Consider the following 22,990-nt stretch of genomic DNA (forward strand, 5'->3'; position numbering starts at 1 on the left):
AGAGATATAGATAGAGATCTATATCTTGGGGTCACTCCCACTCCTTCCCTCTTTCATCTGAACCGCTCACAGCCGTTTCACAGAATTAAAAGAAAAAAAAAAAAAATTAAAGTAAATATTAACTCCCCCTCCACCCCAGTATCATGCCAGTTTTCCATGCAGTTTCCACTTTCACTGCCTGCATAAGATTTGGAAAAAATAAAATATGGAGAAAAAAAAAAAAAAAAAAAATCTTTTGTTTTAGAGGTACCCCCACCTGCCAAAGAGTCCATACAGGATCCATGAACCAGTCAGCTGAAAGCATGGTTACCAAGAGTTGTGTTTTTTTTCCACAGCACATCATTAGATTTGGGATCAAGATGCAAAGACCCACAGGGACAGAACTCTAGTGCAAACATAGCTATATACAAATATATTAAATGGTTCTCCCTGCATAACAACGGGCCTCAACACCGAAAGAGTCTAGAACTCGCTAGAACACGGTCTCCAAGAGACAATGTGGACATTGTGGTACTAAACATGAGTTATAACAACTAAAATTTAAATAGAGCCCAATAATAAGGACAATCCACAGAAGTGACTGATGGGGATAAGAACAAACAAAAGGATGGGAGCAGACATGCCGTGTGTATACTCATTGCACTGAACGCAAGCTACAATATTTCACCGCAGGTCTCCACTACTTGTGATGAAAATCTTTAGAGATTATCATTCACAAAAACAAACAAAAAATAAAACACAATGGCTTCTTGTTGCCCCCCTTCTACATGATGGGCCGGCTGTATGTCAACCTCGCAGATAACAGGTAAAATCCAATGAATTAAAAAGGAAACTTACCACTTACATGGTAGCAATTTAAACCAAATGTACTTACCTGTTGGCATTTAAATGTACATACCGACACACATCCTCATTAGATTTGAAACACTGAAATCCTATGGGGAGGGAGCTAAAAAAAAAAAAAAAACACCTTTTAAAAAGATGTTACTTAGCCGTGGGTGCTCTGTGTACATCCAAGGCCAAGTAACATCTTTTTAAAAGGCTTTTTTCAGGAAGGATAGGTTGCAGGATCTACATGAAAACTTTATCTCAATGGCTACAATGCAAGTGGTAGATTTCCTTCGCTAATAAGATCTGTGCACCCAAACATTTTATATCAAATGTAAATCACAAGAAAGAGGATTCTGTATTTAAAGCTACACATTAAAGAATATATTTTTAGATGCTTAAATTAAAAAATTGGCTATGAATGTAAATTTTGTGGAATCCCATAACATAATCATTGGGGTTGCTACACCTACACACCCACTAAGGATGGAGCCAGGACTGGCCATGGAGGTTTTCCACAGGCTCTGCTCCCATTCACTAAGTCAAGCCTATAGTAAAACCTTCTCAGCTGCTACACAGTGGATGGCGCAGTCAGCCGCTAGCTCCATTCCCTGTGTAGAAGATTACTGGAAGAACCGCAAACAGCTGATTGGAGGGGGCACAACACATGGCACCTTCCAATCACACAGAGACACTTCATACCTCTAGTACAAATTGCCTACAATTTTACCTTAAAGGACATCTACCACCAGGATGAAAAGATTGTATGCAAATGAGCCTGATGGGCTCCATTAATACCTGCATTTGCATACAGTCCTTCATGCTGATGGTAGATGCCCTTTAATTCCTCACTTAAAAGGGAGTCTGTTGACATAATTTCAAAGGGTTGAGCACTATGGAAAGTCCACAGTTAGAAAGGCCTTTGTGGTAAGAAAGTGATGTTTGGACACATAGCATATAGATGGTCTCTAGAGCCCCTTTTAGACAGTATATGGCGGTCGTACGCTAGCTGTATAAACGGCAGCTAGCATTAGGACGTCATAGGAGTGCATTGTGCACGGCATGGCTGGGTGAGCACACACGCATCACCGTACTGTGCAGCTGCTTTAAAAAAAAAATCTAGAGCCAAAATCTACTGCCGAGTTACTAGTACAGAAGGTGGTTGACCAGGATTTGCTGTGCAGGAATGGAAGGTAGGGGGAGGGGGTGGATAGCTTGAGAGAGAGAACTTCAACACTTAAATCACAATAGGACACCTTTACAGTAAGGGATTTTGTATGGGCAGGTCTTCTGCCTGAAATGAGGGCTGACCACATTACCAAAATCAATGGATGCTAAGGAGTTTATAATTTACACTTAGCAATCGCACTGTAAGGTGACAGATGAATGGCTCTTGATAAAAAGACCTTAAGGATAGGTGAAAGGTCTGCAGCACACGGACTACAACCATGATGGCTGCAGGTTTGAGCAAACTGAAGAATACTGCAGGGATCCAATACCTCCCATCTACAGCCATGCAAATCCACAATGCAGCTTACTGTGCAATAAATAAATTCAACTTACCTAACGGAGCCTTGAGATCTAGTCATTTTTACAGTACAGATGACAGGTATTGTTACACATTTTACACAAGCTGCAAGCAGTAAAATGGAAGTGTAAAATTGTCTATTTTTTGTAGTACAGCTATTAAAACAAAAACAGAGCAATACAACAATCCAAAAGTAACTGCAGATGTGAAGTATAAAGAGGTGTAAAATAAAATTAAAACCCATAGATTTATTTTTAAATAGTTTTCTTGAAGGTCTCTGGCTTGGAAATGTTAGGAAATAAATTTTCAACGAGGTTTGTATAAGTGGAGTCGTCTCCATGTTGTCACCTCAAGTGACTCCCTCTCCTTTTATACAAGACAATTAATGCTTCTCAGGGGGAAGAAAAATAAAAACTAAAAACATTAAGACCATTCCATAAAATCCCATTGAATCCATAGGCGTTACAGCTACAATCTGGCTGTGCACGTAATCTGTGTCTTTATCATCCTGAAGCCAGTCAACAGCAAGTCAGGACACAAAGCCAATACAAACCATTGCCACAGACTACTGGAATAGCCAATGATCAACAGAAATACAGCGAGGGGTCACTGAGCGGATGTATATGGAATTGCAGGATAGCTGGGAGTGTCGGCTTCTTTCCTTTAAACAGTGGTTGGGGCACGTTCAAGCTGTAATAGGGACACAGGAGTTGAGCAGTCATGTTTAACAACCCCCTGCAGGGGCACATGTCCCTTGAGACTTCACTTTATGCCTCTGTCCACCACGACGTCTTCCTCCTCCTCCTGTTTTCGGCTGTAAACAGATAATAGCAGTAATGAGAAATATAGTCAATAGTAATAATATTACGATAATAATGTTAATAATTACGAACAACTTTTCCAACATAAATTAAAATAAATTGGGCATATATAGAAAGGGGCTGGGGAGAGGATTATGGGGGGCATGTTTGGTGGGAGTCTTTTTGGGAGTGACAGATCCTCTTTAAGGTGCGGTCACACGATAGAGTTTTGAAACTGAATCAAAACGTACAGACACGTTCCCCAGCCGATCGCATATGCGCTTGAGTGCCAATTGCTGATCACATGAGTTTGCATACAAACGCACATGTGATCAGCATGTGGCACCCCCCCCCCCTGTGCGTTTTGATTAAGTTTTTGTAACAACACCCTTAGGTCTTCAGTTATTTGTATCAGTTATTGTGAGGTAAGGTATAATGGAAAGACCTGCACCTGTTGTGTGTGATTCAACCACTCCTGGTTTTGATTCACAATAAATAAAGGCCTTAAAGAGGTCAACTGTCAAGATAGAAAGCGCTGTGTCCACCTTAGGGCTCTTGACCAATGTGAACGGGAATTGCCACTTTACAAATACCAAGGGTAGGGCTTAAAGGCCGGCACTCCCATACCAACCACTGCCGAGCGCCTGCTACATCAGTTTCAATGTGTAGCAGGTGAATGGCAACCAGGGGAGGATAGTATAATAGTATAGTTTTTTTATTTATATATCCCCCAAGCAATATATAAAATGTGTCTAAAAGGCCCAGATAACCCCTTTAATAAATCTCCTCCAAAATACTCTTTTACATGTCTGTACCTGTGCTTGCAGTGCCGGTGCTCCAGAGGCCACTGCAGCATTAGCTGTTGGAGAAACCTCATCCGTTACGGCTGTCCCCGGGCTTGGCTCATCCTTCTTTCCAAGCGGGCTCTTTTTGGTGGACTGCATCTTTACTTGCTGTGGCTTTGAGTTCATCGGTAAGTTGTTTGTGCTCTGTAGCAACTGGAGATCAACAGAATAAGAATAAAGTACAACAAGTCTATTAGGAACTGCACTGATATGATAGCTGGTGAATCACCATGATACTCAATAAAATTCACAAAAACGAGTGCAATTGTTTGGCCTCTTAAAACTGAAAATTGATGCATTGTGCAACCGTACATCATAGAGGGGTGTGGGGGTCGCTCATCAGTACCGCCTTCTAGTTGCCACAGCAGCGAAAAGTGTACAGATATGCATGTATAGACTTTTTTGGACACCTGAGAGTAACTCCTCAAAGAAGTAAGTAATCCTGGTTAGGGTTGAATTGGGTGGAACCACAAAGATATGCCAAAGGAGAAGGCCCAGGGGTTCACCAGGAAAGTTCTTTAAAAAGTATAGTTCTAGAACTATTGGAGCTTGTAGACCAACTCTTTGTTCAGGGCAGTTGTAAAGATAATTGTAAAGGTACTGACTAACAGATTAGGGGATCTGATACCTGGTGAGCAAATAAACTTTATGCCCCGGGAAGTCAACTGCTATTCATTTTCAAGGTTCCTGAATCTCCAAAATGACTCCACAGGGGCTGGGTATAGAACAATCCTTTCTCAAGAAGCTGCCAACAGGAGGAGGATGTTGGTCCTCCTATGGCTAAAAAATGGTCTACTCTTCTAGTATGGACACCAGAATTATCCCTGTGTGAAGTGTGATGTGACACCAAGTTCCCGTTTGGGATAATAAACTATTATTATTATTAAGCCCATAGATTGAGGGGGCCCATATAATGTACATTCTATGTGAGTTTCAGCATTGAGGCATTTTTGGAAGGGAGTTTTGGACCAGATTTACAAGACTTACCCACTACTCTGCCGGCATCTCTGACCGTGTATATGTTGTGTATGAAAGCAAGTGATCTGTAGTGTAAGATTTCTGAGGGCATAGGTAGAATTTTATATCAGGATAGAAAGACCATCGGTTTCTACTGGCTACGGCCAGTCGCTCACACTCTTGAAGGGAACTTGTCACCACATTTTCACAAATAGAGCTAGTGGCAGGTTCCACAATCGCTTCCAAATAAATGAAGGTCTCCAGCACTGTGTTTAAAGTTTCCAAACTTTATTTGCAGATGTTAAAATTAATTTTCATACAAATAAGTGCGTTGTAGCTTCAATGTGCTTATTTTTATGAAAACTAATTTTAATATCTGAAGAATAAGGTTTGGAAACGTAAACACAGTGCTGGATGACCTTCATTTTTTGGAAGCAATTGTGGATCCCCTAGAGTCCAGCCAGTACTTCCTTGCATAGCGTTCACTTCCCATGAGGGCACAGTCGCAGGACCTTGAGGAGGGAGGTAAGCTGTAATGGAGTTTTACTCCTTGGATCTATAGTGGCAGGTTCCCATAGAGCCCTGTTAGCTAAATGACAAACGTTGAGCTAAAAAATGGTTTCCTTCACATCTCTATAAAAATCAGAGTTATAAACTTGCCTGGTATTCATGGATAGCTAGAGCGAGTCGAGGCCAAATGTCATGTGACCAGGATGACAATCTCAGGTCCGCTGAGGAATCACAGCAAGTCTGCATGGAGAGGAATAGAAGTCCATGCAGGCTGCTTTGATTTCATGTGATCAGATATACACATGGTGTACAGTCTGCTTATGTAATGAGGCTAATGGACCGGAGATGATATCACCATCGTCACATGACATTACTGGTGAATGCTGAGAAGGGATGGGGAAAGAGTTGCTGGATTCAGCCCGAGGAGGCCACCCCACCACACCTCGACTCTCTCTAAATATCCCTGGATACCAGAACAATTAATAACTCTGATTTTATGGGGAAACAATTTTTAGCTAAAAGAAGGGTGTTCGTTAATAGCTACCACTAGCTGTACATGTGACAAATGTGGTGACAGGTTCCCTTTAAGGAGGTTTCATTTTATTTATTTTAGAGAAGGGACAAAGCAAGCCAAGCCCATGGCTGGATGATCTGGATGATGCTGATCTGCCTTTAGTATTACTGTGCAGGGGCCCTTTCAGCAACTTTAAATTTACTTTACTTTTAAATTTACTGCTATATAGTACTTACAGTCAAAACTCATTTACCCTGGTTATCCATTTAATGTGAAATTAAACCCAAGCTTGACTAGCTGGTGTCCTCCGGTTTAAGTTTTTGTTTTGGAAGTGTTTTTTTTGTTCCGATTGTAAAAATGATAACTATTTAATCAAAATGAAAAAATGAATGATTAAATGGGAAAGGTCTGGGCAGTGTCTTAGCAATAAAATACCTTAGTTATAGTACCAACTGCTTTGGTTCGTCCCTCTCTGAAAACGAGCCTTTGATCTATATGCAAGTACTCGGGGGTCTTGATGAATCTGAAGTTGACTGTAGCTTTGTCACCAGTGCGTAGGCAGTCACGACTCATGCTCAAGATGGTGGCAGTTTGGCGAATACTTCCACAATGCACTAAAACCAAACATCTCAATGTAATTCCATATGGAATAAGAGCAGACGTATGAAAGAATAAAACCATGAAACCATGAATATGAACAAGCAACATATCAAACAGCAACCTTTTGCTGCCTCTAGACTAAGCAAACTTATTGGCTACAGCTGAAAATGATAGCCTGTATGCACTAAAGCCTCATCTGGATCACTTTATGTATACAAATACAGAAGGTATAGTATATCTCATTCTCAGGTAGACAAAACATCTCACCCATTGCCTGGTATCGTGGACTGATTGTGGTCGGATGATGCAGCACCAAGATCTCCGCCTCAAACTCCCATGATGCCTGAGGATTAAGGCGCGGGGAGACCATAACCATGCCCTTCCTGATAGAGGAACGTTTTATCTAAGGATGAAATACAATGGCAGGTTTGTGATGGAACAATAATGTGCAGCAGTAGAACATAAAACAAGTTACATGCATTAAATCTATTAATGTCACCACCCCCGTGTATTTACCTTCTTTAAAGCAAATGACGCCGTCTGGCCACCACGTACTTCTTTAACAGGCATGCGCTTGCGATGTATTGACTTCACTGCTATTGATGTAAAGTTGCCGAGGGGGTCCGGTCCTAGCAGCAGCAAGTCATTTAGCTTAATCAGGCCCCTTAAGGTAGTTCCAGATACCACAGTGCCCACACCCTAAAGAGAGATATTTTAAGAATTGGAGACCAAAGATATCCCTGAAGAACATTTCCAAATGTAAAACAACAACATTTGGTGTTCCCTACTCCCAATATGCACTTCACTAGATGTTATTTTTTGTCAATATTGCAAATGAGCGCATTTCTAGAAGACCTTACCGGCACCGAGTAAGTATCATCAATCTGAAACTCCGCTGGTTCTTCCTCTCTGGAACTAGTGCGTGGGGACAGCAAATTAAGAAACATCTTAAGGAGATCCAGATTCTCCCCTGTTACATTTGAGATCTGAAAGATTGGACACATCCTGTGAAGAAAGAATATAGATATGTTACATACAATTACAGAAGTCATTCTCCTAAATCGTATATTTCTGTTCACATGAAAGTCATGGGTTCCATGAGGCGATAATATACGGCAATTGATAACCAATCAGGCCTATGCTTTCCACAATGAAAACCAAAGCCCTGTGTATAAGTTACTTAATTATTTATCAAATATAACCATCCCAATACCAACACATCAAGGATATTCATTTACACTGGAGATTTGTACCTTTCCGAGCTGAAGTTGGAAGCAGTGACAATAACATCATCTTTGTTTTGAACCAAGACTGGGATTTTTCTGCAACCAGGAGACTTAAGAAGCCTCTGCAGCAGCTTCAGAGTTTCTACAAAGTTAAAGAACCCAAAACTTTATTCATAATAAAGCAAAAAACGGTCCAATACCACTGATATAAGTCTTGTTAAAGGGCAGCTACCACCAGGATGAAGGACTATATGCAAATGAGCTTGAGGGGCTCCAGGCTCCATTAACACCCAGGGAGGCTGGAGCACCTCAAGGTCATTTACAAAAGTCTTTTATCCTGGTGGTAGATGTCCTTTAAGATTCGGCAGCAGACAGCAATGAAAAGTGTGGAATCCAAGGTATAATATGTGTTGGCTGATCATCACCTGTGCAGATACTGTTTATTCTGCTGCCTGAGTATACCACTAAGCCTTATCTACACGACCAAGTAGAGAAGGGAGGGGGAATGAGGGCTCCAAACCTCTCCCCTCTCCATCGGAAGACTAGAGATCGGGCTAAATATAGAACATGTACGATATTTTGTGGACCCGCTGTGTGCAGCAACATCACAAGCCATCGTACGGTTGTGCGAGTTTTAATGCAACTTTGTTTAGACTAGATATACATACAATGAAAAAAAAAAAAAAAAAAGTGTTGCTACTTTTTTTTACCTTGCAAAATGTTTGCAGGACACATGTCAATTTTTGTGACCACCACAAAGACTGGGACATTCAGAGCCAGAGCCAAACCCAGGTGCTCCTTTGTCATGCCGACTATACCAGCATTACTGCCCACCTAAGGAAGGAAGAACATACCGCTTTTTATTATACATACATGTAATTAATCCCAATTGAATCCTATAAGTTTTTAGACAAATTGCAATTACAAAGGAACCTAAGAAAATGCGTTTAATCTGTAATGTATGTAAATATAAATGTGTAATCTGCAGGTAGAATGTTACAGAGCAGGAGGAACAGAACACAAGATATCTTTCAATAAGAAAATATTTTTTATAACTTATTTCTATCCATACTTTCTCTAGGGTTAGAAATACTATTTAGTCAAGCATAAGAAATAAGTTATGCCCGTTTCACACAATTGTACACTGGTTGCATTGCATGGACTAAACTCTACTTCAGCAAGGCATCAATAGTTGTAATTCTAAGAGTCCCAGCATTTTTGTGGTATACATAGTGGAATACTGGAGTTTTTAGAGCAATATTTCTGCCATGATGCAGAGACTAACAGATGTTTATCCCCATCCTGTGCATGAGGTAAATGCCTTTGTGGCTAGGGCTCTCCAAACATGTAGAGATACACATCTTGGTAGTATGATATCAGGAATCTATTACATACTTCTATGTTCACACTTCTTGGCGTTTCCCTTGTGAAGTTAATGTCACAAGCCGATTTGAAAGGCAGGAAGAAGAACTCACCTCCCTCGGTGTTCGGGGGCATTCCCAGAGCCATCTGCTCCCCCGGATCCCGGAAGGAGGAGGGGGCAGCATTCGTCACCCCTCCTCTCTCCACGGGAAATAAAGCGGCCACACGACAGTGTCACGGTGATGCACCATAACTTTAAGCGTTAGAAATCTATGGGGGCCGTGATCTGGTCGCAAATCATACAACCAGATCATAGCCCTTATTGCGGCCATGTGAATGGGCACTTACAGAGATATCATTACATATTGTGCTACTTAACATTTTGTAAATTCTCACCTTAGGAGCAAAAATCAAGTCTGAAGTGTACAGCATTTGATAATTCAATATCTATATCAAATTTACATGTGCCCTAATTATGGCATCATCTGTGCCAAAAATCTGTCTAAAGTGCCTTGTACCAAAAAAAGGATTTTGGACCGTGTGACCTGGCTGCAAATGTTGACCAACTAATAGTTGCAAAGTAGAACTGGACAGTCTTAAACCATGCCAAATTTGTGCTTAGGGACCAAAGCTTCAGTTCCATATCCATCATTTTCTTAGAGAATATATTGGCTCATTGATGTTTCTTTTTTCAGTAAACACAGATGTCTTCAACAAACTAAGGGCGAATGCACACGAATAGGAGTTGGTCTCTGCCGTAACCCGGGCGAGCACCCTGCCAGGGGCAGGAGAGCAGAGGGGCGAGTGTTCCTCACCCCTCTCCACAGTTGCCTGGCCAGGTCACGGTTTGGTGAGAGCACAGTACCTCAATGGACAGCCGTTGTCTGGCCGACAATTTTGCGGTCAGATCATGGCCCCCATAGGGTCGTGTGCATGAGGCCTAAGAATTATCCATGATCCTCTTCCTCTGCACACACCGATTCCTCCAAGAAACGTAGTCATAAATTATAAACCAGATGCTAGAATGTAATCTATGCATCCAATGCCTTGAAGGGCAAGGGTAATAGCATGACTGAACATGGGTACATCGCCACTGTTAACCAGTTGTCAGCAGAGTAATAATAAAAAAAAAAAAAATTTAATTCTATGAGAAATGAGAGGAATGGGATTGCAACCCAATTTTCTACTATGGTCATTTTAAGGTGAAAAACAAAAAGAACTTTTACCATGAGCATACAGAAGTCTGGCAAATGACCAGTCATTCCAAACACCGTTGTCTTCAAGTATTTCTCATGTCCAGCCAGATCAATGAAAGTGATGATCTTTGAAGACTTCTCACAAATCTTGGTCCACTCCAGACTTCCACCATGACTGTCTGGTTTATTGACAACGTGGCCATGGCTATCAAATCCCAAGATGTCGTTTCCGACGCTGCTGGTACGGCCAGACTCGATCTCATGTTTGTGTCGAAAAAGCTTCTGCCTGGCAAAGCCACGACCGTTGTCAAGTTCTCCATGAGTCAAAACTCCCAGCAGTGTGCTTTTCCCAGCATCCACATTACCTACTACAGCAACCCTATAGGAGGACATAAGAGATATGGCTTTTATATAGCAACTGAGGTAGAGAATAAGCAAGTCAGACAAGCACTGCAGTCACTTCAGTGCACACCAAGCACAGTACAGGCAGTCCCCGGGTTACATACAAGATAGGGTCTGTAGGTTTGTTCTTAAGTTGAGTTTGTATGTAAGTTGGAACTGTATATTTTATCATTGTAATCCCAGCCAGAACTTTTTTTGGTCTCTGTGACAATTGGATTTTAAAAATGTTGGATTGTCATAAGAATCAATAATAACACTAAATCTTCATTACAGACACCTGTGATAACTGTTACAGCTGATGATTATAGCCTAGGACTAAAGTACAGGAAATTACCAATATCCAGAGGTCCGTTTGTAACTATGGGTCGTATGTAAGTTGAGTTCTTAAGTAGGGGACCGCCTGTACACAAGTACAGTGGCCGTGCTGGGTATAACAGTTCCCTCATTTAGATATAATCAAGTTTCCAAAAAAACCTGACTCCACCTCCAAGTTGGGGAAATTATTATTTTTTTTTTAATTAGGCTTTTAGATACAAAAACAAACAAACAATTTCTTGTACAGGCTGTCCCATACTTCACACCCGACTTACAGACGACCCCTAGATTTCGGTAATTTACTGTACTTTATCCTTAGGCTACAATAAAACAGCTGTAACCGTTATCAAAAGGAGTCTAATTAAAATGTATTGTTAATCCTGGTTCTTATGACAATCCAACATTTCAAAAAAATTTGGCTGAGGTTACAATTATAAAATATAGAGGTCCAACTTACATACAAATTCAACTTGAGAATAAATCTGCAGGACCTATCTTGTACGTAACCCGGGGACTGCCTGTATTCTTTAAGCTAAAGGATCCCATAGTACAGTGATGGCTAACCTATGGCATGGGTGCCGGAGGTGGCACTTGGAGCACTTTCTGTGGGCACCCAGGCCATCACCAGAGATGACTCCAGGTATCTTCCTACAGTCCCAGACAGTCCAGGACTTGCTGTGCACAGAGATATTTTAAAGTGACAGCACTACCTGGGACTACTGGAGGAGTGGGAAGGTATTGTGACTGAGCAGGGAGTATAAATCACAAATAAAATTTCTGTGTTGGCACTTTGCGATAAACAAGTGGGTCTTGGTTGTAGTTTGGGCACTCGGTCTCTAAAAGGTTCACCATCACTGCCATAGTATAATGCATGCATGTTATTTACACTATCGCTCAAAATTTTTGGGACACGTACAAGTGACCTTATTTTTTAAAGAAAAGCACCTTTTCTTTCAATGAAGCTAACAAATGAATCATAATTATGCTCTATACATTAATGTGGTAAATGACGATTCTATCTGCAAACGTCTGGTTTTTAATGCAATATCTACATAGGTATAAACAGTATAGACCCATTTACAACAACCACCACTCCAGTGGTTTAACTCTTTAACCCCTTAAGGACGCAGGGTTTTTCGGCTCATTTCTCGCTCTCCAACTTCAAAAATCCATAACTTTTTCATTTTTACGTGTACAGACCTGTGTGAGGGCTTATTTTGTGCGTAACAAATTTTACATCCCTGTAATGTTGTTATTTATTTTAACATGCCGTGTACTGCGAAGCTGAAAAAAAAATTCCAAATGTGGGCTCAGTTTTTTCGACTTTGACTGTGCACTCAAAATAACACCTCAGCTTTATTCTTTGGTTCGGTGCGATCGCGGTGATACCAAATTTATATAGGTTTTATTGTGTTTTAATACATTTTCAAAAATTTAACGAATGTGTACAAAAAAGAAAACATTTTTGCCATCTTATGAAGCTAATAACTTTTTCATACTTTGGCGCACGGAGATGTGTGAGGTGTCATTTATTGCGAAATGATGCCACGTTTTCATTGCTACCATTTTGAGGTCTGTGCGACATTTTGATCATTTTTTATGTGATGTAAAGAGGTGTAAAAGTCGCATTTCGGACATTTAGGCGCCATTTCCCGCCTCGGAGGTCACCGCCACCCATAACCGTTTTTATATTTTGATAAATCGGGCATTTTGGGACGCGGCGATACCTAATAAGTTTGTGATTTTTACTGTTTATTACGTTTTATATCCGTTCTAGGGAAAGGGGGGTGCTTTGAACTTTTAATATTTTATTAATTTTTTTTATTTTTGAAACTTTTTTTTTTCACTATTTTTTAGACCATCTAGGGTACATTAACCCTAGATGGTCAGATCGTTCCTACCATATACTGCAATACTTCAGTATTGCAATATATGGCATTTTTGCACACTATACATTACACAGGCTCATTGTAATGGATATGCAGAAGCCATGTATCCTCGGGTCAAACGAAGACCCGAGGCTACCATGGCAACGGATTGCCGCCCCCCGATGACGTTAGGGGGCGCGGCGATCGTAACAAAGTCACCGGCCCGACTTTGCCGGCGGCAACAGAGGGGTTAATAGCCGCGATCGGTGCAAGTACCGACCGCGGTTATTAGCGGTGGGGGCTTTCTGCAATATGCAAAAACCCCCACCTTTGTATGAAGAGGACTCCGCCCGTGAGCCCTCTTCATACACTCATACCTCTGCGCCGTAGAGCTACGGCGCAGAGCGTTAAGGGGTTAAAGGGAACATGTTATCAGAAAAGGACGTAATAAACCACTATTAGTATATTGCCATGCAGGTAAACACCTACCACATTGGGCCATGAAAGCAACACAGTGTGAAGGTATTATCCAGAAAAAGTACTTTCAAGTGAGATGTAATTCGGTTGTATAAAGTCAAGGAGGCGGAGATTTTAACACTGAAGTCAAGCTCTCTCTTCCTAAGGAAAGGCCGATATCACTGTAATTGACGGTTCTGCATCCAGAGACTCCACTAACCAGATCTCCTGATGGCCAATGCATGATGTCAGTCACAGAGGAAGAGGGGTTCAGAGCTCCTGTCCTTTACAAAACCAATTCACATCTCACTTCATAGTTTATTTTCTAGATGATGCCACCACACTGGACCATGAAAGAAACAAAAACTAGAAGCGTTACACTATATACAATATATTGTATATAGCAGTGATGGCAAACCTTTGAGACATCGAGTGATCAAACTACAACCAAACCCCACATATTTTTCGCAAAGTGCCAATGCGACACTTTAAGCAGTGACTTATTACTCCCTGCTCTTTCACAGGTTTAAATTGTATAGGCATCTGAGGACATCAATACAGTAGAAAGAAGGAGAACAATTTTGGGTTATGATTGTAGCTTCCTTCTGGGGTCCTGGGCTGCCTGGGGCTGCAAGAGCCTTGAGTCCTTTCTGGCGAACTCTACCCTGGGGTGATGGCAAGGGTGCCCATATAGAGGGCTCCGAGTGCCACCTCTGGCACCCGTGCCAAAGGTTCGCCACCACTGGTATATAGTGTAACACTATTTACAATATTCTGGTAGTGGTTTATTAGGTCAATTGCTCATGACAGGTTCCCTTTAACGCTCTGCATTGTACAGTGGGGAGGCTGTATGAAGAGGGCTCACAGGGTTGGTAAAAATAAAAATGTAATCCCTATTTTGTATTCATTTTGCAACTCGCTTGAAACAAAAAACAAAAAGTATGAGTTTTCATGGAAAACAGAATTGTCTGGGTGACCCCAAACTTATGAGCGGTAGTGTACATCATGGTAAAGATAAAAATAAAATAGCAAAACAATTACCGTATTTTGTAAATAAATTTTACCGAAATACACTGAATCACACAATCATCTTTTATTCAGTAGTTCAAAAAATATATACCATGTCAGCACTTATGATACAAGCCACAAGTATTCATCCATACACCTCTTCTATAGCTCTTACCTTACTTCCAAGAAGTCATTGTCTCCTACACTTTTGCGCACCAGATAGTCTCGGACTTTGCCTCCAGCCTCCTGGTGCTCCCGCAGCAGGATCATATCCGCGCCAATTTGCTCTGCCATGCTAGTCACTGTAGCCACAGAAGCCTCCATATCCGCTTCATCAAGACCATATTCTGTCCCATCTAAACAAAATCATCACCCATTAGAACATGCTTCATGGTTTATACATGAAATGTAAAGCAGCGATAGTTGAGCCGTGTTATATCATGGTATGGCTTGTCTAATGGATAATTACTGAATACATCTCATATTAGAAGTGAGCCGCGGGCAGGCTCGTACAGACAGCGTGGCAATGTAGCGGGCGCTCAGCTGTACCGGGGGCACCCAGACCGCAACTTCCAGCATCCTGTGGGGACAGAAAACTAAAACGGAGGTAAGCAGGGACTTTATAGAGGCTTTCTTAGTTTCCTGTCCCGACGGGATACCCTCCATTATAGACGGTGTGCAGTAAACTAAATATTTCTAAATGACCAGTGTCCAAATATCATTGCCAGCCACAGAGGTCACATACAAAAGCTCTATGACTAAAGTTACATATTATAGGGCCACAAACCAAGGATCTGTGGTCCATATGTCGCCAGTGTGTAACCTGTTACAGAACTGTATATCTGCAAAATCTGCGTTACATCAGTTTTTGTGGATCCAACAAAAAAGAAGGCTGACAAATGTCAGTAAACCTGCCCCAACACCTTGAGTGGCCACATGATTTCCTAGCAAGTATGTGCCGCTTTATCACTTCCCAACACAAACTGAGAAAAGGCAAGGTCAGCAGGGCCAGTCCTATATGGTCACTGAGATTAGAAAAGACATGGGGCGGCATTATGATTAGGAAGAATAATAAATTACAGGTCACATTTATGGGGTTAACAATGGTTCATGTTCAGGGTAGTACTTCTGATGCAACACCTTTCTACGGTGCCACAGTAGAAAATTGCACGACATCTGATCCTGCAGGAGTCGGTCCTGGGCTGTGTTATTACAGCCCAGCCCTGACACCGGGATCTGAAAAATTAATGCCAGGTGTTTAACCCCTTTATACATCATGGTCCAACAAGGTCCACGCTGCTGTGGGGCTCTGATCCCAGGGTGCTGATGATTTAACACGGCAGCCTGGAGACCTAGTGACGGATCAATCATATTCTAAACAATGGGAGCCAGCTTCTATGGAGAGGGAAGGGGACAACCCTTCTCCCCTCCATCACGGCTGATGTATGCCCGCACAAGTCAGTGTGCATGTAGCCCAATTGTGATTATTTTCTTTCACAATATCTCCACAACAGTGTGGCCTGGATGGCACATGGCCAGCAGGGAAGTAGGCTGGCATAAGGCCTCCCTGTCTGCACACTACCTAGACCATGTGAACGTTCACCTTGACTATACGCATAAGCACATCCCCACCAGTGATAAGGACCCGTGATGACACCATGATGAGGGGTGCCAGAGTGTGGCTCTGGTTGAATAAACAGCTACCTGTATGGTTACAGGTATTTGCTCTGATCTGCTGCCACCATCAGCACAGCACCGTATGCAGTATAATTGTTTTTCCTAGTGCATCCTTTAGCAGTACAAGAACAGTAAACTCACCCCACCCTGATAATGATATCTAAAGTCCTTTACCGTGAAATATTTATCCGATTAGATTTTCTCTAGAAGTTCAAAGTGCTGTGAGTATAGGTGTGTATACAAACACACATTTAATGTTTCACAAATATTATATTTCTTGATGATAGATATATATAGCACCATCACTGCAGGACAATGTGGGGTCAGTGTATCATAAGTAGGACATGCTGCTAAATGTGGCCTAGTACTGAACATTTGCTCCTTGAGGAAGGATTATGCATGCATCAAATATTTCCCAGCAAGATCACACAACGGGACAGAAATTTTTTTTCGGTAGACAGGTCACGTTTTTCAAAATCTAAATTCTGGTATTGTGAGTACTCAATGTGGTTGTCTGCGCCACTATAGCATATGGTTAAGGCCAGTTGAATGATTTTGATGGGAGTTAGGTCCGATGTGAGCACTCATTTTTGTAGTAACACTGTCATGATTGTCAACTTTTCTAACGCTGAGATACTTCCCGTGCATGAATAACTGACCACAGTAGGCTTTATTTCACAAACCCATTGAATTCATTTGGAGAGTTTCACACATTATTCAGATAGAAGTAGTATATGCTGCATTTTTCTCTGTTCAGATTGGATCAATGGCCCATGAAAAACATCTTAGTACAACAGACCATCAATGTGTCAAGAGTTTATTGGAGTGCTGTCCAGTGTGAACTCGAAAAAATATTCATGGGCAAGAGACCTTACTCTATGGCTTTGTCATAAGCACCGTCCCTTAGCGCGTGCTGGTTAGTTGCCTTGCACACCCTTGAGATGCATACGCAGTCTAACTCCTTTGAGGCACTACTGCCGAATATAGAAGTCACCCATTATACAACCAATATACCTGTTCAAAGAAACAAAATCTATGCACCAAATTTTAGGTCAAAAACTACAAAACTTACCAGAACCTTGTCCGATGACGTATATCGTCTCCCCCCGTCCCTCATCCATTCGATCTCGTAGCTGATGTAGTAGACTGTCATACTGCTCTCCGCTGGGACTCACCAAGACATGCTGAAAATAAGGAGACAGCTACATGAGTAAACTGAGAAAGGTACAGATCTATACATGTGAAAACGCCATAATCCACAAAACCTGCGACACTGCATGCGGAATTTGCTGCGGCCATTGAGTAAAAACAACTATTAATACAATATTGTGAGACTGTGCAGGTCTCGTCTCTTGTGCCTATGAACTGCACAGTAATTGATGAACACCTCTGGTTGCTGGTATGAGGAACACAACCTACATTTTGGATATTCCCTATAGTCATAACATGGCATGTGTAGTAGTTAGTTTCATTTTATTCAGGGTTGTAGCAGTGCGGGTCATTTGGGACTGACTGTCCTGCACCACTTCTTTCTAGTGACCCTGGCACAAAGCCTAGTACCAATCAGAAGCCGTCACATCAAAGATCATGAGAAATATTAGCAGTGCACGGCCTTAGAAAGCCCCTCTACCCTGCCATAATGCTGCCTGACCACCCAGTCATAATAGACAGAAACCAATGATCGGGGCTAAGGGTAGGACAGTGTGGACGCAGTGGCAGCAGATGAGTGACCTGGCAGCTACAGGCATGAGGATGACCCTGGCTATGGACACTGTGTCTAGCAGCCCTGGATATCCTTTTATTCACTCAGGGTAGGACACGGATATTGTAGCACCACAATAAACCATTGATGTCACATGACTGCTCTGCCCTGTAAACCCCAGGTTGGTAGGATCTGTTGTTTCATAGAAGTTTAGCGTTTTCTGACTTTTCTGCTTATGCTGAATCTGTTCCTAGTCTATGTATAACCAAAAAATAATAAAATTATCACTGCTAGCCTAATATGTTGTCATTGGCAGAACCGGCTTCTGGTATGGCCTAAATTGCTCAACATATTATGACCACATTAAAGCACGCAAACAGCAAGTAAAACACTAAATTCAGTTCCCAGACTTATGTACAATGTACAGGCCCCAAGCTGAAGAGTAAACATATAGTATTTATCTAGGCTTCACGTGTTCCTGATTAACCATTTCTTCCCACGGTTACTTTTCCATGATTTTTCATTCAATGGAGTGAAAACTAACACAGATTGTACACGTCACACTAAAAAATGTTTACTTAATTAAGCAGCTCCTAGTGCTAAAACAGACGCAGCAGTGTTACACTGCTGGCTTTTTATCGGAAACCTCCGATAACGCTAACACTGCTGCGCTGTACACTACAAACACGTAATCATAAGGAGGCGGTCCGAGGCGCTGCCTCTTCCCCGGACTGCCCCGCTCGCTCCATAGGCCAGCGGTGACTACCATGCGGCAGTCATCCCCTAAACCCGCTCTCAAAGCGGTCCGGCGTTTGTAGTGTACAGCGCAGCAGTGTTAGTAAGTGTTATCAGAGGCTAACACTGCTGCGTGTGTTTTAGCACTAGGAGCTGCTTACTTTTGTGCTCCTAGTGCTGTTTTTGAGGGTGACAGGTCCTCTAAGGTTTAAAGTAAAGTAAAATGTGCATTTTTATTTGCAATTCTTGATGCAAAATAATGAGAAATGTTTGGCCAATGTGAAAGGAATCCTACAATAAGTTTATTGTGATATATGCACTGTAAAAGGCCTAATTTAAAGGGGTTGGCCACCTTTAAAGGACACATGTCATCAGGTCTGTGTCACTAGTCCTGTCACTACTACCTGTTGGAGCAGCTCACAAGGATCCCATCCCAGCCTTTATCTAGTTATTTCATACATTATTCATTGTAAAATCATCTATTCTTTATCATGTAAATGAGGCTGGTCACATGGTCAGAGGCAGTGATGTCACCCCTGTTACCCCTCCCCTCTCCTCCCCCTGCTCATGTCTGTGTGTAATGTATAGTAAAGCATTGCTAGTGTGTGTGCTGCATCTGCTGACATGCTGCATCCTCCTAATATACAGGTGAGAGACACTGACATCAGCTACACATGAATCTGACATGTTCTGCTGTAACATGGCTGCATCCTGGAGCTGCTGTATCTCTCCTATACACACACACATGCACACACAGGCTGCAGGGGGCGCCAGCACCAGGAAGCACATCATTATACAGCCTCACATCATTATACAGGCTGTCAGTCACGCACTAGGGGTGTGGCTTTGCCTCCCACTCAAGAATAGAGTGGACAGCTTGAATATGCTAATGCTTCATTGGACATTTCACAGGTCATTTGCATACAGCTTTAGGACCTCATTGCTTAGGTTTACAGGCATGTAGAGGGACAATGAAGGGATAGAGGCAATGCTCTCTAATGGCAGTTTATGAAAATATATTTAGTTTAGGGGGGTTATTTTGCATGACAGGTTCTCTTTAAATTAAAACTTAAATACTGCCTGCAGGCCTAATATACTTTATAAAAAAAAAAAAAGTTAATACCACTAGTCCTGATTGCGGGTGGTAAACCTAATCCCTCATGCTTTCTTCCTGGTTCCTATCCTAGTCGGGCAGCAGTGGGATCACGGGGCGCCATCTTGTGCAGCGTGTCACAGCTCTGCCTCCACTCACTGAGAAGAGACTTGGCTATGAACACATCAGGCATGTACAGCAAAGGACCTGCTGCAACACTTAATTGCGCATGAAGGACAGGAAGAAGATCACATGTTCCTCCAGTGAGGAAGATGGATGGATATCCAAGAAGCAAGAGAAGAGCGGAAGGATTGGGACAATGAGGGAAAATTTGTTACGAAGGTAAGTTACACAAATGTTAGTTTGCCTAGCCCTATACAAAAAGTTATTTTAAAATGGCCAACCACTGACTGCCACCACCCCTTCACCTAACAGGTTAACAGCTGCCGATTGGTGCAGAGCCCTCTCCAAATACCTATATGGACACTGATGTACTTGTACAATGCATGCAAGATTTTTTTTTTAAATAAATAAAAATGTATTGATCCAAGAAGAAAAAACAAAGTTGACATACATTAATTTAAAAAATTAGTTAAAAATAAAGAAAGGTCACCCCCTGCAGGCAGGAATTTATACAGAAGCATTAAAGACAACAGCAGACAAGCCCTGACTTTCACATCCCTGGTTACTGTGTGAACCTGCCACTACAGTAGGTCACTTGAAGCCGACTCCTAGACCTTGCTAAGGCAGCATTCACACATGTCCAATGTGTTGTAGTTTCCCTCTGATGTGTCCAAAATGTTCAAAAAGACTACAATTCCAATTTGAAGATATATTGCACCAAATAACTAAAATATCATCAGCTTTGTCCAGCTAGCTGTACGGTAAATATTAGTCATGATACATATAGAATTTTTTAAAAACTGTGATATAAAGTTGTAAGTCAAATATTACCCATCATTGGTGGTCAGCTATCATATGTCCGGATCACCCCAACATGCATTTTCCAGATTGCTAATTGGACCCCCTGTTTTTCCTTTTAAGGGTCCATTCACACGCGGTGAGCCCGCCGTGCGCACATACCGCCGTGTGCTGGAGAGGAGGAGGAGGAGGTGACCCCTCCTCCCTCCATAGAGAATAGCGGCGCACGGCCGCACACATGCCGAAAGATAGAGCATGCTCTATCTTTTTGCGGTGTGCGGCCTGGATCGGTGCCACATGTGTGGCACTGTATCAGCGCCACGCCGTTATTGCCCTCTATGTACATCCCCGCAGACGGCCATGTGAATGTGCCCTAAGTCTTTGATTTATGAAATGAAATTTCATGTCTAGTTTACAATCCTTGATCTGGTGGAAGATGTCCTTTAAGTGTGCACCCAGCCTAAAATTTACCAAGATCTAGAGTTTTTATAATTTTTTTTCTTTTACATTGATAGTAACATTCCATTACAAAGTTCTGGCCAAATTTGCCAAGATCTGATGGAAAAAATTTCAACTGATTTAAATGACTAAATGTAAGATTTTAATTACTATTCGGCCACTCCTGCTTCTTACATTGCATAGAAGTTGCTATAAAAAGAGCACAGAAAATATTTTTGTTTGTTTTCTCTATATACTTACTTATGGCATCTTCTATATATGTAAATAAAGGACCAAACAACCTCACAGCAAAAATGTTAAAAAGGGGACAGAAAAGTTTCAGGATATTTACGATGTTGAGGCTAAATATAGAAGAAAGTTTGTTTAGAAATGAAGTTACAGGGAGGAATGCGGAGACAACTCCACCCACCATCCTCACTCTATTGCCTCTACATTTCATCAGCTTATCTAGATGTGGTCAGTGACAGCCGACTGTCTGCGATATGCACAAACCAGTCAGCATCATGTATAATAGAAGAGCAGAGCTCAGGAGAAACAGGTCCCAGCCCCATCTGTACTGCAGCCCCATTCATAGGATGAAAGGAAAAGCAGCAGCAAACAGCGGCCTCATGGTGACGACCCCCCCCCCCTCATTATGTGACCTGGGGACAAGTGTTACTACAGGGGTCAGCTGTAATAGTGCGAGAAACACACATTACGTATACAGTGCTGTCACACTGATATACTGGCGTATACTCAGGGCATTGTCTGCAGCAGATCCAAGCAATTTCATGCAATTACCGGAAAAAAACATCAAGAATAACCAACAACTAATCATAATAATACATAAAATTGGCAAAGCAAAAACTCCGGAGCATATCCTGTGCACAGGTGCTGCCCAGTCACTGGCTCTGTATGCCGGGTTATTCCCATATGCTAAAGGAAAACTTACCAAGCCAGATCCCAATTTTTTTATGTGGAATAATTTCCGGCACCCGATCCATCACTATGGGTTGCGATGCCCCAGGCATAGTTATCCAGTACTTTACAGACACCGGACCAATGCCAGATCATAATGAGTCTTGCCTGGATCAGGAATAAGATCGCCATGTGTGAACTGTGACCAAGAAAGTTGTGAGATGCACAAGTAGTCGGGAAGGTCAGTAAAAGTGACAGGGGAGAGCAGTGGAAGGAAAGTGTACTTTATAGAGATACAATATAAGTGGCAGTGAGAAGAGACAGATGTATAGGGGATATGTATAGGGGCTGTGACATCACGCCATAGGATTAGCTGAATATGAATGAGTCCACGTATGTGATGAGCACAGGCGGCAGCAGCAGCAGGACTGAGGCCCCGCACCCCCGCCCCCTCCTCACTGACACGTCCACTTGCCCCTGCACTTGCCGGGGGCCCTGCTGTCACACACGAGCCCCGCTAGGCGCTTACTTTGCTGGTCAGGTCGATATCAGACTCTCCATTCCTCAGGGGCTCCCCGTCCAGACTACAGTCCGAATCCTCAGCGTCAGGTTCCGGGGAAAACATTGAAGCTGGGACCGGTGACTCGCAGAGACTGGGCTCCGGCTGCGGTGCTGATGGAGACGCCATCTTGGCAGAAGGTAACGTCTAAGTACTGTACTCCATAGAGCGGCCTCTGGTAGCTATGATGTCACGGGAAAGGGCGGAGCCTCTCCGAAAAGGGGTGTGGCTGAGTACACTGCCGCTTCACATTGAAGGAAGCGGAGAAGCTGGGATATAAGTGTCTGCACGTGGAGGGGAGAGAGAGCCCAGCACCAATGTCTGCTTACATGGGACTGCGTGTCTGCTGGGGGTTGTGTTGGTATGAGGTTTATGTTACATGGGACTGCATGTGTGCTGGGGGTTGTGTTGGTATGAGGTTTATGTTACATGGGACTGCATGTGTGCTGGGGGTTGTGTTGGTATGAGGTTTATGTTACATGGGACTGTGTGTGTGCTGGGGCTGAGTTAGTATGAGGTTTACGTTACATGG

At 42.4% G+C, this 22,990-nt stretch overlaps 1 protein-coding gene across 1 annotated transcript; it reads right to left on the minus strand.

Moving 5' to 3' along the window:
* Nucleotides 1-2,402: 2,402 nt before the first annotated feature.
* Nucleotides 2,403-22,677, minus strand: GTPBP1 (GTP binding protein 1). The gene is made up of 12 exons (XM_072126662.1): nt 22,429-22,677; nt 17,165-17,276; nt 14,591-14,771; nt 10,397-10,745; nt 8,519-8,642; nt 7,836-7,950; nt 7,443-7,587; nt 7,099-7,281; nt 6,850-6,985; nt 6,418-6,596; nt 3,972-4,154; nt 2,403-3,170 (listed from the first exon to the last, which is right to left on the minus strand). Exons 1-12 carry the CDS (start codon nt 22,585-22,587, stop codon nt 3,081-3,083), a joined length of 1,956 nt encoding a protein of 651 aa, XP_071982763.1. The 5' UTR covers nt 22,588-22,677; the 3' UTR covers nt 2,403-3,080.
* Between the last annotated feature and the right edge of the window lie 313 nt (nt 22,678-22,990).

The sequence above is a fragment of the Engystomops pustulosus genome, chromosome 10, assembly GCF_040894005.1.
Source record: "Engystomops pustulosus chromosome 10, aEngPut4.maternal, whole genome shotgun sequence".
NCBI lineage: Eukaryota > Metazoa > Chordata > Amphibia > Anura > Leptodactylidae > Engystomops > Engystomops pustulosus.